Genomic DNA, 19,024 nt, shown 5'->3' with positions numbered 1-19,024 from the left:
AGTGGCAGCTAAGTGCTGGCTGAAGACGGTCCTCAGTGCCCAGTAGAGGTGCTAGACTGACCGGCCCCAGGAAATGCCCAAGGGCAGTAACTGTTTCCATAGCAATGACCGACTCCGGCTGGGCCGGGGCGGAGGGAGGAGGCCTTTGGGCCTGAGCGCAGAGCTCTGAGGCCACTGGCAGAACCAGCCGGGCCCGGCATGTCCGAACCTCTAGTAAGCAGGGAGGGCGGGAGCGTGCAGTGGGCACCAGTCCGTGCAGCGTGGCGGTACCTAGAGTGTCCAGGGCAGCATCCACACAGGCACCCTCTGCACGGTCTGCCTCCACTGGAAATGAGGAGAGCAGAGTTAGTCGGCGGCGGCAGGCCCTGGCGGAGAACAGCAGTGCACGGAGGCACCGTGGCCACACGGCGGCCCTGGGCTCACAGTGCCCTAGCCGCAGGGTTTGCATCTGAGCACGGACAGCGAGGAGGGGTGCGTGAAGCCCCCCGTGGCCTGGAAAAGAAGAGGTGTCCCCGATTTTTGGAGAGAAAGAATCCCTGTGTTTTTCCTCCAAAAATACCTTTTCCTTCCAAACCTAGAGTTGGGGTTCATGTCTTAAAAGATGTATTATATTTTTTGCTATATTCATGCCAACAAAAAAATAATACATGGGCTAAGACTTTGCAAAGGCTGGCTCTGGATGGTCACCATCCGGGAAGTTACCATGGTAGAACATGCACATCTTTGGAGGAAGAGGGGCGGTGGCTTTACCCTCCAATCTGGGGCTTCGCCAGCCGCTTTGCCGCCCAGTTGGAATTAGGCCTCAGTTTACCGAGGAAGCAGTGGCTGCCACTAACTGGAAGAAAGCCAAGAAGGGACTTGGGGACGCGTGGACTTAAAAGGATTTGGCCAAGCCAGTTCCTCTTGGTCTCACAAATCCACTTGAACAGGCCCCTGCCTACAAATGGTCCTCAGAGCAGGCTCAGCAAATGCTCAACTTTCCAAGAATCCCCCCAAAACCCCGAGATTTATTTGTTCATTCAAACGTGTAAATTTTTTTTTTTTCGGTACTAAAGATGGAACCCAGGGGCATTCTACCTCCGAGCAACACCCCCAGCCCTATTTTTTATTCTTTATTTTGAAACAGGGTCTCACTGAGTTGCAAAGGGCCTCACTAAGTAGCTGAGGCTGGCTTCGAACCTGCGCCATTCTCCTGTCTCAGCCTCCCAAATGCTGGGATTACAAGCGTGCGCCACCACACCCAGCTTCAAACGTGTAAATTTTAAGCAAAGAAAAAAAAAGAGAGAAAGAAAGAAAGAAAGAAAGAGGAAAGAAAAAAGAAAAGAATTACACAAATCCTCCCTTCTCTTCCAGGCCCCCACCTTGCGTCTGCCCTCTCTCAGGCAGCACTTCTCAGACGTCACACCCAGGGAAGTCCAAGGGTATTAGGGCTCCAAGTCTGAAACAAAGCAAGCTCAGGATGGAAGTGTTCAGCATCCCGCTTGCCTTTCGCACACTTATTCAAATCCAGAGGGTCCTGGTGGCAAGTCGCCGCAGCTGAGCCTCCACGGGGGTAAAGGCCACGCCGCTAACTCCGGGGGAGGAGCAACTGCGTGGCTTCTGCAGAGCACCCGCTAGCCGGCAGCCGGGACCCGAGCACCGGCTGCGCAGTGCCCCATGTGGGCTTGCTTTCTGAGCAGACAAGCCGCTCAGGTTCCTGAGTTGCTTTGGGGCTGCAGGGCTGGACTCGAGGCACAGGCTAATGCACCGCAAGATGCTGCCATCAGCCGAGTACCCGGCGACCCGGCCCCAGGGCACCCCTGCGCCTCCAGTTCTGCTGCTCTCAGAAGCCCAACCTCATCTCAGCCGCAGACGCACCGAGGCCTGTCAGGAATGTAGACTGGCCCTCAACCAATGTGGCCCAACACAGGCCCAACACAGGGCTACTGACTGAGGATCCCCAGGGAGGCCTCCGCACTCAATGGGAAGGAGGACAGAGACAGCCCTGGCTCCCAGCACCCACGAAAGCCCCCAGACTTGACCCAGTCCTACTGCTTCACCCAAGAAGCACCGCCCGGGCCCCGAGGCCCAGTTCTGTGATGTAGTCTGTCTGACAGCTTGAGACCCTGGCATGAATCTCCAGTGTGTCCAGCTTAAGAAATGTCAATTTACCCATGACTTCCTAAAGGACAGCGCAGCTGAGAGCCCAACTCAGCTGTGGAGGGAACTCCTGGCCACAGCCCTCCCTGAACACCACACTGCTTGGTGGGGCACCAAGGACCTCGCCCCAGGCCAGCATGCTGCTGCCTGCTCCCCGGACTGAAGCGGATGCTGGGCTTTTCCCTGCCCTGCCACCAGGTGGAGCCTTGCCCTATCGGATAATGCCGGGCTGACCTTGAGGCCCAGGCAGCGCCCGGCAGGCAAGCCCAGGGGTCCTGAGGCCCCATGAGGGCAGAGATGCGCACAGACAGGGACCAAGACCAGACAGGACAGACCTGCACCCAAACCCACAGGTGCCTCCACCTGCAAAGAAGAGGAGGCTGGGTGGACAGAGGGTAAAGCCGGCCACAAAGGACAGGTCGGAGCAGCAGCAGCCACAAGACACCAGAGCAGCACAGGCCCGAGCACCTGCCTGCCCCGCTCCCGCACTCAGGCCCTGCGCAGCTCCAGCACAGGAACACGGGCCTCGCCAGGTGCCGAGGAGCCAAAGGCAGGCTGGCCGTGCTGCCGGGCATCCTGAGCCAGGGCCAGGAGGGCGAGTTGGTGCAGGTGAGTGAGGGTCTGCACACCGCCTGCGCAGACCAGTGAACGTAGCCAGGAAGGTGCTGGGCAGGTGCAGGCCTCTGGCTAAACACAATTAGAGGTGCGGCCACAGGCCTGGGGTGGCAGAGCCCTGGGAAGCCCAATCCCCCTTCCCATTTACGGAACAGCCTCCCCTGCCAGATAAGTGTACCTGCTACTTGTGACCCAAGTAACAGGGCGACTTCCTGAGCACCTACGATGTACTGGGTGCTAAAGATGGGACTGTGGCTGCCCCAGGCCGTGGGCAGAAATGCCACCCCATTACCTGTTGGGCAGGTGTGCATCCCAGGGAACAGAGTGGACAGTCTTCATCGACAAAAACTGCTTCTCTCTCCATAGCACCCAAGCACCTTCCAGGACCTCAGACCCGTGAGGAGCCGTGGGTCGGCCCTCGGGCCGAGGAGTCACAAGGGACGGGGCCCACAGCGGTTACCCCACTGAGCACTTCACCGTGGGTGTCCCAGGAGGCCCGGCCAGGCAGGTGGGTGCTGGCCCTGGGGAAGGGCGTGGAGAGGCACAGGCAGGCAGGGGCCACCAACACGCAGGAAGAGACAGAGGAGTGGCGGGGGCAGGGAGCGGGGGAGCCACGGAACATACCGGAGAGCCAGGGGCTCCGTGGGTCCTCACCTTGAGTCCTGCTTTCAGGGCGAGCACCTCATCCCAAAAGACAGAGCAGACGAGAAAGGGGCCCGAGGGCAGTGACAGTGATTAAAGGCACTTGGGGGGCAGCAAGATTTCCAAATGGGGCGGGGAGGGAGAGAGAGAGAGAGAGGCTGAGAGAGTCCCCAGTCCAGTGAGAGCTGGAGCTGCGGCTACAAGCGGGAGGCCGTGAGTCAGGTGGCGCTGGGGGCAGCGCGCGGGCAGCCTCGGCAGCGGGGCGCGGCCAGCACGGGGGGCACCAGACCTCGCAGGCTGACGAGCGCGGTCCCTCCTTGTGGGCAGCTCCCGCTGTTCCCCCCAGCGTGTCGGGCCGCGGGCTAGCCGCTGCTACCCTGGGCTGACCCCCCTCTCTGGCTCCAGGGTTGGCTTTCTTAGCCTCTCTGCGGGCATTTCAGTCTTTGGTCCTCTGCGCCGATAGGAGCAAAAGCATCGCCAATCTTTTCAATTAGACACCACCTGCTATCTATCCCCTTTTTGTGGGATTCAGAGAGTGAAGGATTGTCCTCCAATAGACAGAGAGGGTGGGGGTCAGCCCAGTTCCCCCCGGCCCCCAGCAGCTCCTGGACATCTGGGTCAGCCGAGTCACCCTGTGGTCCAAGAGGGCAAGCGGGGGCAGCAGGTGTCCATCTTGGCCCTGAGGGCTGGGGGTCGGGTTTACTCTGCACTGAATGGGCAGGGCCCTGGGGGATACCCCGCTCCTGGGAACGCAGCAAGGGTACACGGGTGGGCTGGACCCCATAGCCTGGGATTTGTGAAGTGACCTTGGTGTTCTCAGTACTGGGAGGGCCACCTCTGCCCTTCTCCACCCCAGCAGACTGGCCCCAAGCCCTCACTAGCCTGAACAAGCAGCCCCAGGGCCAGCGGGGCCCAGGGAGCAGCCAGTGTCAGCACCCGGATGGCCCCTTGGCCGGTCCTGGCTCAGCAAGGAGCACAGGAGTGGGGACAGGTGGACCCTGATTCTCTCCCAGCAGCTCCAAAGACCACCAAGAAAGAGAGGCCTCCTACCCGCCTGGCCTGGGGTGGCAGGAGGGGTCCCTGCCCAGAGTTTTCACCTGGGGGTCTCAGCTCAAACCAACTGCAAATCGGGCCCCACCCCTGGAGGGAATCACAGTGTTCCCTTGGCATGGAGTCCCCTGTGGTCTGGGTGGGTGGGGCCCTCTGAGAAGCCCCCAGCTGCCGAAACCCACAGTGCTGCAGAGTGAGCTGGAAGCAGCAGCGGGCCCTGGGCTCGGGGGCGTGACGCCGGGCAGGCTGGGCACGCAGCTGCACGCTGGCACACAGAAGCACACGCAGGGCCCGCATGGCAGCCCTTGCCCCGACACATGGTGCGTACACAGAGCAAGACAGACAAGCCAAGGTAGCTGGAGGCAGGAGGCACTGACCTTGACGAGGGCTCCGGCTGAGGCTCCTTCCTGCAAACAAAGACAAGAGGGTTAGCAGCTGCCCGCTCCGGCCGGCCCCATGGAGTGCCCAGTGGCCCCGCGCTCCCCCCCAGCACCCCTTCCAGACCCCAGCCCCCCACCCCGGGCCTGCACCTGTCCCCACACTGCCACAGGCTGGGGCTCAGAGAGGACACCTGCCCCAGGGCCCCCAGCTGAGGGAGGACACCTCAGGGCTAAGAAGTCCCTTGGGGAGAGGGGAGGGATTATTTTCAGAGGGGCTGCGCAGCCTTCACCCTAAGGGTGCTCTCACTCAGCATTTATGACACCAGCTTTAACAGAACCAGGCTGATATAATTAAGTCTCAAAACGGAAATGTGTGCAGGAGAAAGCTCTGGACTAGGCGGAATTCTTCTCTGTGTAACTTCCCGGTGAAGGGCTGAACCGGCAGGCAGCTCTGCCGTCCTCCGTGAGCCGGTGTCTATTTCGGGCTAGTGTTGCTCTCCAGGTCTCTTCTGCTTGGGAGGCTATTTTGGCCAACATCTGCTTAATTGGGAGTTGATTATTCCTGCTGGTAATATTCTCAGTCAACTGAATAAAAGGTTGGTGGCTTGGATCTTATGTGGCTTGGCACAGCCAAATGGGGAGGGGTCCCAGCAGGACCCTTGGGAGGCAGCAGGTTGGTCTGCTGTAGGAAGGCTCTTTGGCACACTTCCGAAGGCTCTGTTTGACAGGCGCCACGTCACCAGGACACTGGCAAAGCAGAGTGGGACGAGGGTGAGGGTGTGCCAGACTTCGGGACTCTCGAGGGCCACGCACTCCAGCGAGTCCAGTCCAGACGTGTCGGGGGGGTACGGGCCCACGTGCTCCCCAGGTTTGTTCTCTCTTATATTCTGAACACAGTCACCCCAAACACCCAATACCCCAAACCCACAACTCACTGCAGCACCAACTCTATTCCGAGATCCCCCTAAATACCACAGGCTCCGAAAACTGCAGGTCCCATCTGAAGTCACCTAAGTGACTGGAATCCGGAGTGAGAGACTTGGTGTGTGCTGTCCTGGGGCTGGAGCCTCCATAGGCCTCCAAGTCCCAAAATAAGTTGTCTGCTTAAAAGCTACAGTGGAGACGCAGCACAGAGAAAAAGGAAAAACAGGAGAGTCGTCCCTGGCCACCCAAGCCTGACATCCAGTGGGCAAATTCCACATAGCTCCAAGCTCTGGGAAGGAGCAGGAGCTCCTTCTCCCTCGGCTTCTGGCTTCGTTAACCCTCCCGTGCTAAAGGCAGAGTGTTTGCAGCTGAGGGGCCCATCAGCCTCACTCCCAGGTGCAGAGGCCCAGCAGCCCCGCAGCCTCCTTCCAGCTCTTCCTTGCTGGCAGTGTTTCTGCGGCCCAAACCCTGAGCGCATGCCACAGGGCCGGCGCCACTGAGGAAAGTCTTCCTGGATAGGGCCACCTTCGCTGGGCTTCTGCTGAGATGGATGTTGGGTCTATCAGTCCAACTTGAGATCTTCGGCAAAACGGGTCCAGCCTCATTATGGCCTCCCCAGCAGTGAGCCTCCTGGTTACGGCGATCCTGTTATCCGGACAGGCCCGGACCCTCCTGCATCTTCCAGTTCTGGTGTCTTAGCAATTTCTTCGCAGTCAGCCCCCCACACACACATACCTTGGAAACCTTCTGGGCTAAGTTTCCATCACCTGTGAATCCACTTGCCCAAGAGAAGAGCCCACCCAGCCTGCGCCAGGGTCACCTTTCCTGTTTCCAGGAACGCGTTTCTTGCTGGCTTCCTTCTAAGCTGCACCACAACACCTCTGCCATTTGTAGTCCCAGCAACATTCTGTTCGTGGCGATACCTGTGCATGCTTTTGGACCACAGAGACTGTCATGGTCCCACTCCTTCTCAGCCTCAGCAGGAGCCTCTAACACTGGAGCCTCTGCCAACCGTGGCTTCAGGGCAATATGGATTCGCCCTGGCATGCCTCAGACCTCGTCTGCCTCTTACCAACTCCAGACTCATTCCACGTTCTTAGGCGTCTGTTACAGCAGCAGCCACCTCCCAGGACCAAGGCCTGAATCCCTTTGCTAGAGCTCCCGTAACAAGATGCCAGAACGGGGCGGCTTTGCAGCAGAGGATGTTGTTTCATCACCTGGGAGAAGCTGAAGTGGGTGTAGCAGGCTGCACTCCCTCCCGGCTCGGCTGGGCTGCGGAGGACTCGCCTGTCCAGCTGCTCGCAGCCTCTCCACCTCTCCTGCCCTGCCCAGCCCCAGGTGAGTCTCCAAACATCCCTCTCCTCAGGAGAGGAGACGCTGTCATTGGACAGAGCACACTGTAATTGGACTCAGGTCCCTCTGGAAAATCCAGCTCAAGCAGGAACAAAGCTTTGGGGGCCAGGGGCCGCCCCTCGACACACCGCGACTCCTCTGCCCTGCTGCGTCTTCAGTGACAAAATCGCCTGGGGACTGTCCTGGCTCTCTGCTTCTGCTGAGAGCTAGCCCAGTCTCTGTGCACACCAGTCCGTGTCTGAGCACCGAGAGTCACAGCTCTCGTATTAACGCGGGACCAGAGAAGCCGCCAGCACATGCCACCACTCGGCGCTTGAGAGGACACAGGGTGGCACACACCTTCCACCCAAGTCCCAAGCACCAGCCACGGACAGCGTGCCAGGCCCCTGCAGCCCCACTCTGCCTCCCTTCCTTCCCTGTGTCCACCATCCAACAGCCGCCCCTCTGGGGACAGGAGGCTGGACCAGCGACAGAAGCAGAAAGAGAAACCACCAACACCTCCCAACACCCATGACCCAGGAGCTCGCACGCCACTGCTGGGGGCCTGGGCTGAGGCCGCCGGGGCCCTCAGGAGCCTGGCCCCTGCTGCCCATGCCCGTGGGAGAGCCCGCGCTGACCTGAAGGCGAGGCCGGACTTGCTCTTCAGATTCCTCAGCAGCTCCAGCTGGTTGAGAGGCGGGATGAGTCTGGGTGGGAGAAAGAGAGGGCAGTGAGCTGACCACCCGCAAGGCCCAGGAGGAGCTTGGCCCACGCCAGCTCCCCTCTGCACAGGGAGCAGGCGCCAATGCCAGGCTTGGCGGGGACAGGCGCTCCCTGGCGATGCCCAAGGGGGCTCAGGTCTCAGTGTCTCCGCCTCTTCCAGGGCCCGGGACCATCTTCACTCTCTCGGCTGCCCCTGAGACCTGGGCCCTGAAGTGGGGCGTGGCCATCTTGGACGCGGAGGGGAGGGTTCCTGCTGTCCCTAAGAACCAGCCCTGCAGGTGGAGGGAGCACCACACCAGGGGAGGCAGCTCAACTCCCGAGGTGGGCGCTCCCTGGATCCAGGCAAAACTTCTCCCTCCCACCGCTTTCCACCTTCGACTCCTCAGCTCCCTCCTGCCTCCCTCATAACTTCCAACCCTGCTGCAAGGAAGGTGGCCATTGCTCAGCTACCCGACCCCAGGCCCTGGACACTCTGTGCTGCCTCGGACCTACCCCACCATGCCTGGGCCCCGCCACTCCGGCCCTAGCTCGGCCCCCACACCTACCCCCACCCGGACACGGTCACTCTGCAGAGCTTGCCGTGGCCCCCAGCCACGCTCCCAGGAGCCCCGACCATGCTCCAAACCCCCAAGACCCGAGCCCTCACCCTGCCTGGTCTCCATCCTTCTAGACCCCCAGAAGCAGAGCACAGGTCCCTTTATCTCTGTGCCTGGGGCCTTGCAGAATGCTTGGCCCCCTCCCAGGCAGCCTGACCTGGTAGCCTAGACTGCCTCCTGGGGAGATGCCTTCCGGTGCCTCCTCTTCCTTGACACCTCACCTGGACCCTTCCAACACCCCTGCTGTCTCTGCCCCACTCCTCCCTGCTTAACTGGCCCCCACTCCTGGCCTCCTGGTGTCCCTGCAATTCAACGGACACCTGCCGTCACCCAGGGGCCTAGCCCTCCTTGACCCTTGCAGCCCCATCAGAACCAGGCCCTGAAGGGGCTCAGGAAACCCTGGGGGAGGGGGCAGTCCTGTGAGCTCTTGCCCCTCAGTGTCCCTCACCGCTCCCTCTCTGAGACTGTCCACTGTCCAGTGGGTCAGCACCATGCAAGAGCCCAGCGTCAGGTGGGTCAGTCCATAGGGACACAGCTGGCTTTAACCCTGCCTGGACCCCCTCACCCCAAAGCCTGGAGCAGGGGCCCCAGGGACAGGCCTCCCTGTAGAGACCTGGGTAGAGACTAAGCCTGGGTAGAGACCAGTCACACTACCCTCAGAGCCAGGGAGCACCAGGCAGGGTGCCGGGGCCGACTCAGCAAGCCAGGGTGCTGTGCACAGCCCGGTCACCTCCGGGCAGCCATGGTGGGAGGGGGCAGTGTGCCTGGAGTGGGGAAGTGGGGTGCCCCAGGACGGAGAACAGGTTGGGCTGGATGTCCAGCCAGCTTCAGGGGACAGCTCCAGCCACTCAGGCTGGGATGCTGCAGACATGGGGGGCATATTTCTGGGTGCAGGAGTAACTGAAGAAGCAGGCGCCAGCTGGGGCTGGGAGGAGCCTGAGAGGAGGGGCAGCTCAGGAGCTGGGGGGAGGAGCCTCTGGCTGCCCTGCAGCACTGGGGCTAAATGCCTGGGGGGTCTCACCCACCACTGCCCGGCAGGCAGCATGTGGGAGCAAGATGCCCAAGGGCAGCCCCTCCGTCCTGAGCTTAGCCTCTGGACCCAGGCTCCAACGAAGGGACCTGTGCCCACTGCCCAGGCCCCTCCTGGCCTCTGGGCAGGACAGGCCCATCCACCCCTTGGGGGGAGAGCCCTCTGTGCAGAGGAAGTGCAGGCTCCCCCCTTGCGCCTTCTGGCTGTGGCCAAGCACTGGGGGATTGGGCCCCCGAGCCCAGGGAGGGAGACCCCAGAGGCAGTGGGCCGACCTGCCCAGCCTAGGGCCTCTGGTCAGGAATGTGCCCTTAGCCCTGGACATCCCCAAGCCCTCATCCACAGCTCTGTTCCCAGGGGGCCGTGGGGCACGCGCGGCAGGGACAGGAGGCCACAGGAATAACAGGCAGGAAGCGCAGGCGCAAAGGAGACCTGGGGACAGACAGACCCAGCAAGGAGGAAGCAGCTGAGGAGCGGGGGCTGGGCCAGAGGGCTCCAGGCAGGGAGGGCTCAGGGTGACAGGTCGGAGGAGGCCCAGCGTGAGGACCGGGCCCCAGGGCCGGTCCAGAGCAGACACCACAGAACGAGAACCACACACGGCTTTCTGTTCCATGCGTTTCCTACCTGGACGCCCCGTAGGTTTGACTTTGAGAGCTTTCAAGTGTTTTCACACACACACACAGAGGGAAAAGAACCAAAACGTTTAAAAAGAACGGGATAAGAAAAAGAAAACAAAACAAAACAAAATAGTCAAGGGAAGTGGGGGAAACAACAGAACAAAGAAAATTAGCCCAAGGCTCCGTCCTGTCCTGGCCACCGGCAGGGCGCAGCCTGGAGCGGCACCACGCAACAGCGTTCGGGAAGGACTGGTGGGTGTGAAGGAGGGGCACACGGGCATCGTCCTCCTGGGCGGCACCGACAGAGGAGGGTGCCGCCCCTCGGGATGACCCAGCCTGGAAGTCCCAGCCAGGCACTGTGCCCACACCACCCTGGGAGCATCCGGGGGCAGAGCCTGTGCAGCAGGTAAGGATGGGGGGACCCCAGCCTGGTGTGGCCTACCTTGGAGCAAAGGACAGCCAGAGGGTGGGGCGGCAGTATGGCTGCACGGCCTGTCTGCGGCAGGAGTCGGTACAGACAGGCCCTGGGCAGCCGCCCCTGCCCAGCTGGCCCGTGGGGCTGGGGGCACTTCCGGAGCTGCCTCTTCTCCTGCCCAGGCCATTAGGGCGTGCTGGGCTCTGTCCTGTTGGGGTGCCGGGGACCCCTGGGAAATGGGTTCTCCTAGCCTAGAGCCTTCCTGAGCTTGGGGTCACTCTCCTTCCCCACATGGGCACCCTGTTCCTTGCTGGGGGACTGGACACCACCACCCTCCGTGCCTGCAGCTGGGTCTCTGGCCAATGGCGGGGCAGGTGCGGCCCTAGGCTGGCCTTTACCTGTGGGCTACGGGGGAGGGCCTGTGCCTGCAGGGTTCACCATGCAGCCCCCCAGCCCCAGCGGAGGACAGAAAGCAAAGGGCGGAGGGATGGAATGAAAAGAAAAGCCACCAGGCTATAAAACAAAGAACGAAAGTAACATCAGAAATAAATCACACGCACAATTCTTTTTTTAAAAAATACATTTTAAAGTAAAAGAAACAAAATTGAATCAAAATAATGCACAACAGAAAATGAGGCTTAGGAACAATGAAAGTTAAAACACAAAACCGCTGGCGGGGCCGGGCGCATGGTACCTGTACATGGGCACCGTGACCGTCCGCTCGTAGTACTGCCACGTGGAGTGGAGGTCGGTGCGTGACAGGTTGGTGGCGTAGAACCTCCAGGCGGACTGGGGAGGGAGAGCAGCCGGTCAGCGGGGGGCGGGCGGGCGGCCATGCAGCGCAGCCGCCCCTTCCCAGGGCCCAGCGGTGCCAGGCTCCGCCAGAGGGTGACTCCATTCCTGTCCCCACCTCAGTTTATCCTCACAAGACAGACTGGCAAACCCCGCCAGGCCAGTGGCTGTGGAAGAGGGGTGCAGACAGACCCCGTTCTTCCCTTGTCTTGCTGATGCTTGGAGGATCTAACTGTCCTGGCCAGCCCCTCACCGCCTCCCCAGGCTCCTGGGCCCGGCAGGGACGCGGCCTCCCCCAGGCCCAGTGGCTCAATGGGTTTCCCTAGACGGGGGATGTTCGCTGGGCAAAGCCCTGCCTGTCCTCCAGGCTGACCTCCGCTGGCCCAGACTTCTGTTCCCAACATGTTTCTTGCGTGACGAAAAAAATGTGCACGATATGACACTCTCCACCTAGCCATTTGCAACCGCACACTCAGAGTCGTGCCACCATCACCACCGTTAATGCTGCTGTTTTTATCTCTCTGAAAGGAGCCCCCACGTGAAGCTGTCTTCCTGCTCTCTCCCCCAGGCCCTGGCAACGCGTTTGCCTATCCTAGGTAAGCCTGTCACTGGGGTCCCAGGGCGTGTGGCCTTCTGGGTGGCCTCCTTTGCTGAGGCTGATGTCCTCAGAGGCCACCATGCTGTGCCAGCAGCCAGGAACTGCTCCTTTCTATGGCTGAATAACAGGCCACTGTAGCTGGGTGTGGTGACACCCACTTGTAATCCTGGACTTGGGAGGCTGAGACAGGAGGATCGTGACCAGCCTCAGCTACTTGGTGAGGCCCTCCGCAACTTAGTGAGATCCTATTTCAAAAAATTAAGAATAAAAGCTGGGTGTGGTGGTGCACACTTGTAATCCCAGCATTTGGGAGACTGAGATGGGAGGATCACGGTTTGAGGACAGCCTCAGCTACTTAGTGAGGCTCTTTGCAATTCAATGAAATCCTGTTTCAAATAAAGAATAAAAAATAGGGCTGGGGTGTAGCTCGGAGGTAGAATGCCCCTGGGTTCCATCCCCAGTACTGTGGGGAAAAAAACAAAAAACCACCTGGGACACAGCTCAGTGGTGGCTTTACCTAGCACACATGCAGGCACAAGGCCCTGAGTTCAACCCACAGCACCACAAAAACAAAATCTGGATATCCAGTTGTCCAGCTGTCCCAGCATCATTTCCTGAAGAGGCTCTGTTCTCCATGGAATGAACTTGTCACCTCTGTCAAGGATCAAGTCACGAAAGACGAATGGTTTTACTTATGAGCTCTCCACCCACTGAGATGTCTATCCTTATGTAAGAACCACGCTGTTTTGATTACTGTAGCTTTGTAAAAAGTTTGAAATCAGAAAGTGTCAGTCTTCCAACTTTGTTCTCCTGTTTCAAAATTGTGTGGCTCAGCCGGGCGTGATGGCAAGATGCCTGTAATCCCAGTAGCTGGGAGGCTGAGACAGAGGACTGCAGGCTTGAAGCCAGCTTCAGGACAACTAGCAAGACCCTGTTTCAAAATAAAAATTTAAAAAGGGCTGGGAGTGTAGCTCAGAGGTAGAATGCCCCTGGGTTCAGTCCCTAGTACACACACACACACACACACACACACACACACACACACACAATCGGCTCTTCTGAATCCACTGCAATCACACAGGACTCTTAGGATTCTGCAAGGTGGGTCACTGGGCTTATGATAGGAACTGGTCGACTCCGTAGAACAAATTTTGTTAAGATCCTATTAACACAGGCCGCCTTTCTGTTTATTAGGTCTTCATTCTTTCCCTCCACAATATTTTATAGTTTTCAGTGCAGGAGGACCTCTTAGAAAGGCCTGAGGTCAGACCCAGGCATGCTGCCTTCCAGAAAGACGCAGATGAGCCTCTGCTGCCGGCAGGCTCGGGGACCCTGGCCTCTTGGGGCTGGACTCCAACCCCAGCTGCAGACCTCTCAGAGAGCAGTCCTTCCACCCAGTGCTCCGCAGTAGGGCTGCTGGGGTCCCCGCTGGCTGATTTCCCCAGGCCCCACCGGTCTGCCACAGGCTGCCTTGCAGCCACTCATCAGATATGGGTCAGAGAAGTCCCGAATCTCCAGGAACAGCCTCAGCGTCCACTGTGGGGAAAACCGCACAGCCGGGAGACGTGGGCAGAGCATGCCGCTGTCCCTGGGTGGTGCCGCTGTCTCTAGATAGCCTGCAGGCTACTGTTCCAGGACCCTGGGGTGGGGGCTTGGCTTAGGCAAATTTCTGAGCTATCCAGACCTGTCAGGCTGCATACACACTGTGGCTTCTGTTAACTGTGGGCAGCGAGTGAGGAGGGGCTTCTTTGTTCTCTGGATTCTTTTTTTTTTCTTTTTCTTTTCAGCACTGAGGATTAAATCCAGAGGCATTCTGCCTCGGAGCTACAGCCTCAGTCCTACTTTTTATTCTTTATTTTGAAACAGGGTCTCACTAATTTGTGCAGGGCCTCACTAAGTAGCTGAGGCTGGCCGCAAACCTGTGATCCTCCTGTCTCAGCCTCCCAAGTACTGGGATTCCAAGCGTGCCCACCACGCCTGGTTGTTCTTTGTATTCTTTTGCAGCTACACAAAAAGGAGCCCTTTGGAGTCTTTATGGTGAAAGATAAACATACATACATGAAAGCAAGCTGGACTCACAGCCAAGACCAGGAGAGCCACTTCTTTAAAAAAAAAAGGGGGGGGACAGGAGAGGCCGAGCCATCTTTAAAAAGGAAAGACAGGAGAGGCAGGGTCTGCCCAGCAGATAAGGAGCCTCCATCATCCCGAGGGTCCAGAGGGAATCTCTGTCCTTCTGCCTGAGCACCAGGTGGCCGCTGCCCCCAGATGGTGGTGGGCAGGCTGCCTGGGCTCAGGCATGGCAGCCTGGTGCAGGTGGTTCAGCCTAGGGTGCCAGGCACAACTTGCTATCTGAGCAATGACCTCTCTGAGCCACGGGTCCTGCAGCTGTGCAACCGGTGTGTAAGGACCTGCCTGCCAGGGGGCTGGAGGGTGACCACCAGGCGCCTGAGCCAGGACCACCCAGAAGGGGCTGCCCGTGCTGTGCACAGCAGCAGGTGCCTGACCTGTCCCTCACACTGATTTTGACCTCGTTCCCCCACGCGCTCCTACCGAGGGATGAGATGTCTGGAGATGGCCGCCCCAGGCCCAGGCCCGGGCTGGCTACGCTCCTGTGCAAGGTGGTCCCCTGCCGGTGCCGTGCTCACCTGGATCAGGCCCGCTGCTGGGTTTCTCCTCTTCTCAAAGTGCTTCTGCCGATGCTGTTCTTGAACTTTCAGGGCAAAGCCGGACCCCAGAATGCCCTGCGAGTCACCAATGAGACCATGCCCCAAGGGTTCCTTCATCTGGACCCCACCCCTGCCCGCGTGGGTTCCACCTTCTCCTCCCCTCTTCACCTGGTGGGGCGGGCTAAGATTGGGGTCAAGGAGCCCTCTGCTGGCAGGAGCACGGCAGAGCCCTCACTGAAGCCAGAGAGCAGCCGTCCTCTCCTGACCTGTCCACACCGAAGCATTCACTAGGTCTGGAAGCACGGCCCTCTGCCTGCCCAGATGTTGCGAGGGTTGGCGAGCCCAGCCCCTCCCTGTGCCTGGGATGGGTCTTCGGTGCCACGGGGCCCTGACAGGTGCTTTCCCCAGGGAGCACTGCTCCTGGCCACAAGGATGCCCTTGTCCAGGGCCATCCACACAAGAAGATGCAGAATGACCCACAGCCCCAGTCCAAAGCCACAGCCTGGGGCCTCCTCCCCACTCCGGGAGGCTGCAAACCCTGCAGGGACCCTGCTCCTGGCCCAGGTTCCCCCAAGGGGAGGGTGCCCAGAGGCCTGGACCTGCCCCGCCCCCATGCAGGAAGGCGCACAGGCTTACCGCGGGAAGAGCAAAGAAGGAGACGCCGATGAGGGTGAAGGTAGCTGCCAGGAGCCTCCCGTTCCAGGTCTGGGGGTACTTGTCCCCGTAGCCAATGGTAGTCAAGGTGATCTGAGGGGTGGCAGGGCTCTGTCACCTGGCCAGGCTGGTGGGGCCACCGCGAAGGACCCAGCCCTGCTCAGCTTGAAGTCTCACTGTACCCGGGCATAGCTGGAGCCAGCCGGCCCCTCGGGCCGGGGATGGGACAGACATCCCCAGCTCTCCCACACCACCCATGCCCAGCGAGGACAGGCCGGCGTCGGCTGCCCTTCGACCTGTGTACCCAGCTCCCCACGCAGATGGCTAAAGGCCATGGGGTCCTGCCCTCTAAAGTGGGGACACCTTGCCACTACGAGCAGCGCACATGTCCCGGTCTTTCTCCTCCATCCTGAGTGAACAGGCGCCAAGCTCAGTAGAGACGGAGCCCTGGCCCTCCCCACTGCACACTGGCCAGGCCCAGCCTCCACCACCACCCCACAGGCCTTCTCAGCCACAGCAGCACCCAGAAGACACACACAGCCTCCGGGGCTCCCCTCGCAGCAGGAGGAAGGAGCCCACCCTCAGGCCAGGGACAGGGACCTAGCGAGTGGCCAGGACTCACCAGGCCCCACCAGAGCGCGTCTGCATAGGTGTCGAAGTGGTCATTCTCGCCTTTCTCCGCCAAGTACACCAGGAAGGAGGCCAGGATGAGGCACAGGAAGCCGATGTACCAGGCGGTGACCAGCTCCTGCAAGGCCAGCAGTGTCCAGGGGAGCCCTGCTTGGGGTCTGCGTCTCTGCGGCTTTGGGGTGGGTTCCCTGCACACACGTACACCCCCAGGCTGCCAGAGGCTCTGCAGGCATGGGTCAGAAGGAGGGCTCCCGCTGGCTGTGAGCCAGTCCCACCCTATCGCCTGTGTGGCCTAGACCTAGGGAGACCAGCAGCAGCCCCTGGCCAGCGAGCCGGGACCCACTTGGGCCCAGGGCCTGGTGGATGGAAGGAACCACAGACACTCCAGAGACAGCTCAACCCCCACCCAGCTGGTCCTTGGCACCCAGTGCCCTTACCCAGAGAGAGACAAGGGCCCAGGGACCAAGAACTCAGTCCCACCCCTGAGGTCCTGCCCCAAAACTGTCACCAAACCCCCTGCAAGGCTCGGGCAGGCAGGAAAATGGGGAGGGGACCATTTAGCAAGTACACAGGCTGGCCTCATAGCACCACCCAGCAGGATGGGGTCTGGGCTACTGGGGGGCTAGGAACCCCAGGAACACAGCTGTGTGGCTGCAGCCACTCCGCGGATCCCTGGCCAGCAGCTGCCGCAAGCCACAGCTTAAACAACCACCCGGGCAGGTGACTCTGGCAGCGTATTGATCCGCCACTCAAAACCAAGAAACAAGACACCCAACCACAGAGGATCCAGCTCCACGGAGGGGCTGCACAGCCCAGCCTGGCTAAAGAAGAAGCTTTTGGGGGCAGATGACAAAGCTGAGTTAGGTTGTAGAAAGAAACCCCAACAAGAGAGGGGAGGGAGGCTCGTCCTGAGTGGGCCCTGGGCTTGAACCCGGCGTGGCGGCCTCTCACCCCCCAGCCCCGCCCCTGGGGCACCAGGGAGGAAGGCGGCCTGGTGGGCTGGGCTGAGCCGGGCCCCTCGCTGGCCCTAGCTTCTCACCTTGCTGTGAGCATAGACCACCGAGCCCAGGAGCTTCCAGGTGCCTCCCCGGCGGTCCATGCGGATCATGCGCAGGATCTGCAGAAAGCGCAGGCTCCGGAGCGCAGACGTGGCGAAGACATTGCCCTGGGAGCCGGCGGCCAGGACGGCGATGGAGGCAATGAGCACCATGATGTCTGTGGGGCGGACGGCAGCACTCAGGGCCGCCGGACAGGCGCTTCCTACCGCCTGCCCTGCCCGAGGAGCCTGGGGCAGGCCGCCCACTCCTCCCACGTCCTGGCCACAGGCTCCAGCTCCAAGTGAGGAGAAACTTCCAGAAGGAGCAGCACCGCAGCACAGACTCCTCCCGGGGGCCGCCTTTGGCCCTGCTCCCCCTGCTGATCCTCTCCACCAGGACTCACCAATCACACAGAAGGGCTTCCGGGCAAACTTGAGCCGCCCCCTCCAGCCACGGTACCGGCAGCAGCAGCCCGCGGCCCAGATCCGCACAAAGTACTCTACCCCGAATACCACAATCGTCACGATTTCCTGCAGGGGAGGCCACAGCTGAGGGCCGTGGCGCCCGGGGACGGGGCCTCTGGGAGACCACAGCGTAGGCACCTCGGGCCCAGGGCCACGGTGGGCCCACCCTCCCTGGTCAAGCTGGAGTGTCCTGCCCTGAGCCGGATGCCCTGCCCTATCTCAGCTGGGGGGCTGCCCTGTCTATGCTGGTGGGGTGTCCTGCACCATCCAAGCGGGGTGCCCTGCCCTGAACTGGGGCGTCTGGGCTAGTGCTGCTGTGGAAGGCACAGCGTGGCTGAGCTGAGGGAGGGTCTCAGCTGACTTGGAGGGGGACCGGCTTCACCCAGGACTCACGCTGCCCCGGGCAGAGGCAGGGGGTAGGAGGAGGCATATGCTGGTGGGATCAGTTTCCCTGAGGGGGCCACCCTGTTACCCATAGCAACACAGAAATGGCACTCCCGTTGCCATGGTACCCACCCCTGCCCCGTCACCGGGATGATGTGAGCATCACAGCCCTCCCTCACACGCCCCCACCTGCCAGGGAACACCCCACACCTGGGTGAGGGGGGTTAGGCTGGGCCAGAGCCAGGGAGGTGAAGAGGAGGCCAGACCCCGGGGATGGGCGGGGATGGGCGGGGCAGGGCTGCGGCAGGGCAGCTGGGGCCGGGGCTGCGGGGCTCACCAGGATGTAGAGGGCGCCCTCCGAGCTCTTCTCGTACTCCTTGATGGTAGAGAAGACGGACAGCACGAGGCAGGAAAAGACCAGCAGGAAGCTGGGGAGCAGCAGGGGTGCGGTGAGCTGCGGCCTCCAGACGTCCCGTCCCACCGCAGGAGCCTGACGCAGTCCACACCTGCCCCCCGCCGCGTCAGCCCCTGCAGGGGCCCCACCACCCTGGGCTGTATGGCTGCAGTCCTGACACCCTTGTGCTTTGGGAATGCCCCCCAAGCTCTCAGAGTAAAAAGGAACCAGCTGTGCCTGCCCATCAACTGCTGCAAAAGCGAGAAAGGGAGCCGGACCCACGCGGCCTGCCCCACGGTAGGCATGCGGGGAGCGCTCTTCCTTTTCCCTGCCGCGCAACCCTCTCCGCTAGGCTCAGAAGCGGGAACTTCTCCAATTAAATCTGTGCTCAACCAAGATGTCTTAGATTATGCTCTTTCTGACCTTGCCCTGGCTGCCAGGAAGCTCGGAATTTCTGTTTCTTCCTGGTAAGCTGCCGGCTCCCTCCTCTCCGGCCTAGGTTTTCTGCAAGTAATCACTGCGAGACCCCCGTCCCATTCCCTACTCTAATACCTGACTCTCCCTAATCTACAGACTCCCCCATACGCTCTGCACCCTTCTCAGCCATGCAGCCCCCTCTGACGCAAGCCAAACCCTATTCCCTTGCTTATAAGAAAAGCCCTTTGGGGCTGGAGCGGGCTCTGTGCAGAGAGCTTGCCCAGGAGCATAGGGCCTGGGTCCCATCCGCAGCACTGCACATGAGAAGACCCTTGGAGGCTGCCCCCATGAGTCCAGGAGACCCTGGCTCCATCAGGGAGCCACCAGGCCTGCTGCTTTAAGCAAAGGCAAGCAGCATTCAGGGGCCAAGGACCAGGTCAGGAACAAAGCCTGAGCCACCAGCCCTGGGGCCTCCACTCCATCTCTACACCCCACACTAGGACCAGCCAGCCCAGTGGGCGGTGTTGG

At 60.8% G+C, this 19,024-nt stretch overlaps 1 protein-coding gene across 9 annotated transcripts in view; it reads right to left on the bottom strand.

Moving 5' to 3' along the window:
- Positions 1-19,024, bottom strand: part of KCNQ2 (potassium voltage-gated channel subfamily Q member 2) — a gene marked incomplete at both ends in the record, with an annotated part of 42,654 nt that overhangs the window by 10,162 nt on the left and 13,468 nt on the right. For 3 of the 9 annotated variants that reach the window (XM_080716204.1, XM_080716207.1, XM_080716208.1), the window contains 10 exons: positions 4,820-4,853; positions 7,721-7,789; positions 10,053-10,082; positions 11,155-11,249; positions 14,496-14,591; positions 15,153-15,263; positions 15,793-15,918; positions 16,840-17,015; positions 17,241-17,367; positions 18,023-18,113. In XM_080716204.1, coding sequence (XP_080572330.1) covers positions 4,820-4,853; positions 7,721-7,789; positions 10,053-10,082; positions 11,155-11,249; positions 14,496-14,591; positions 15,153-15,263; positions 15,793-15,918; positions 16,840-17,015; positions 17,241-17,367; positions 18,023-18,113 — 955 coding nt within the window. Of the gene's footprint in view, positions 1-270; positions 325-4,819; positions 4,854-7,720; positions 7,790-10,052; positions 10,083-11,154; positions 11,250-14,495; positions 14,592-15,152; positions 15,264-15,792; positions 15,919-16,839; positions 17,016-17,240; positions 17,368-18,022; positions 18,114-19,024 lie in introns of all 9 variants that reach the window. The other 6 variants (XM_080716202.1, XM_080716206.1, XM_080716205.1 and 3 more) reach the window with 4 other exon arrangements.

The sequence above is a fragment of the Muscardinus avellanarius genome (genome assembly GCF_963383645.1).
Source record: "Muscardinus avellanarius genome assembly, chromosome: 19".
Classification (NCBI taxonomy): domain Eukaryota; kingdom Metazoa; phylum Chordata; class Mammalia; order Rodentia; family Gliridae; genus Muscardinus; species Muscardinus avellanarius.
The sequence above is the reverse complement of the archived record's forward strand: the minus strand, read 5'-3'. Positions and strand labels throughout refer to the sequence as shown.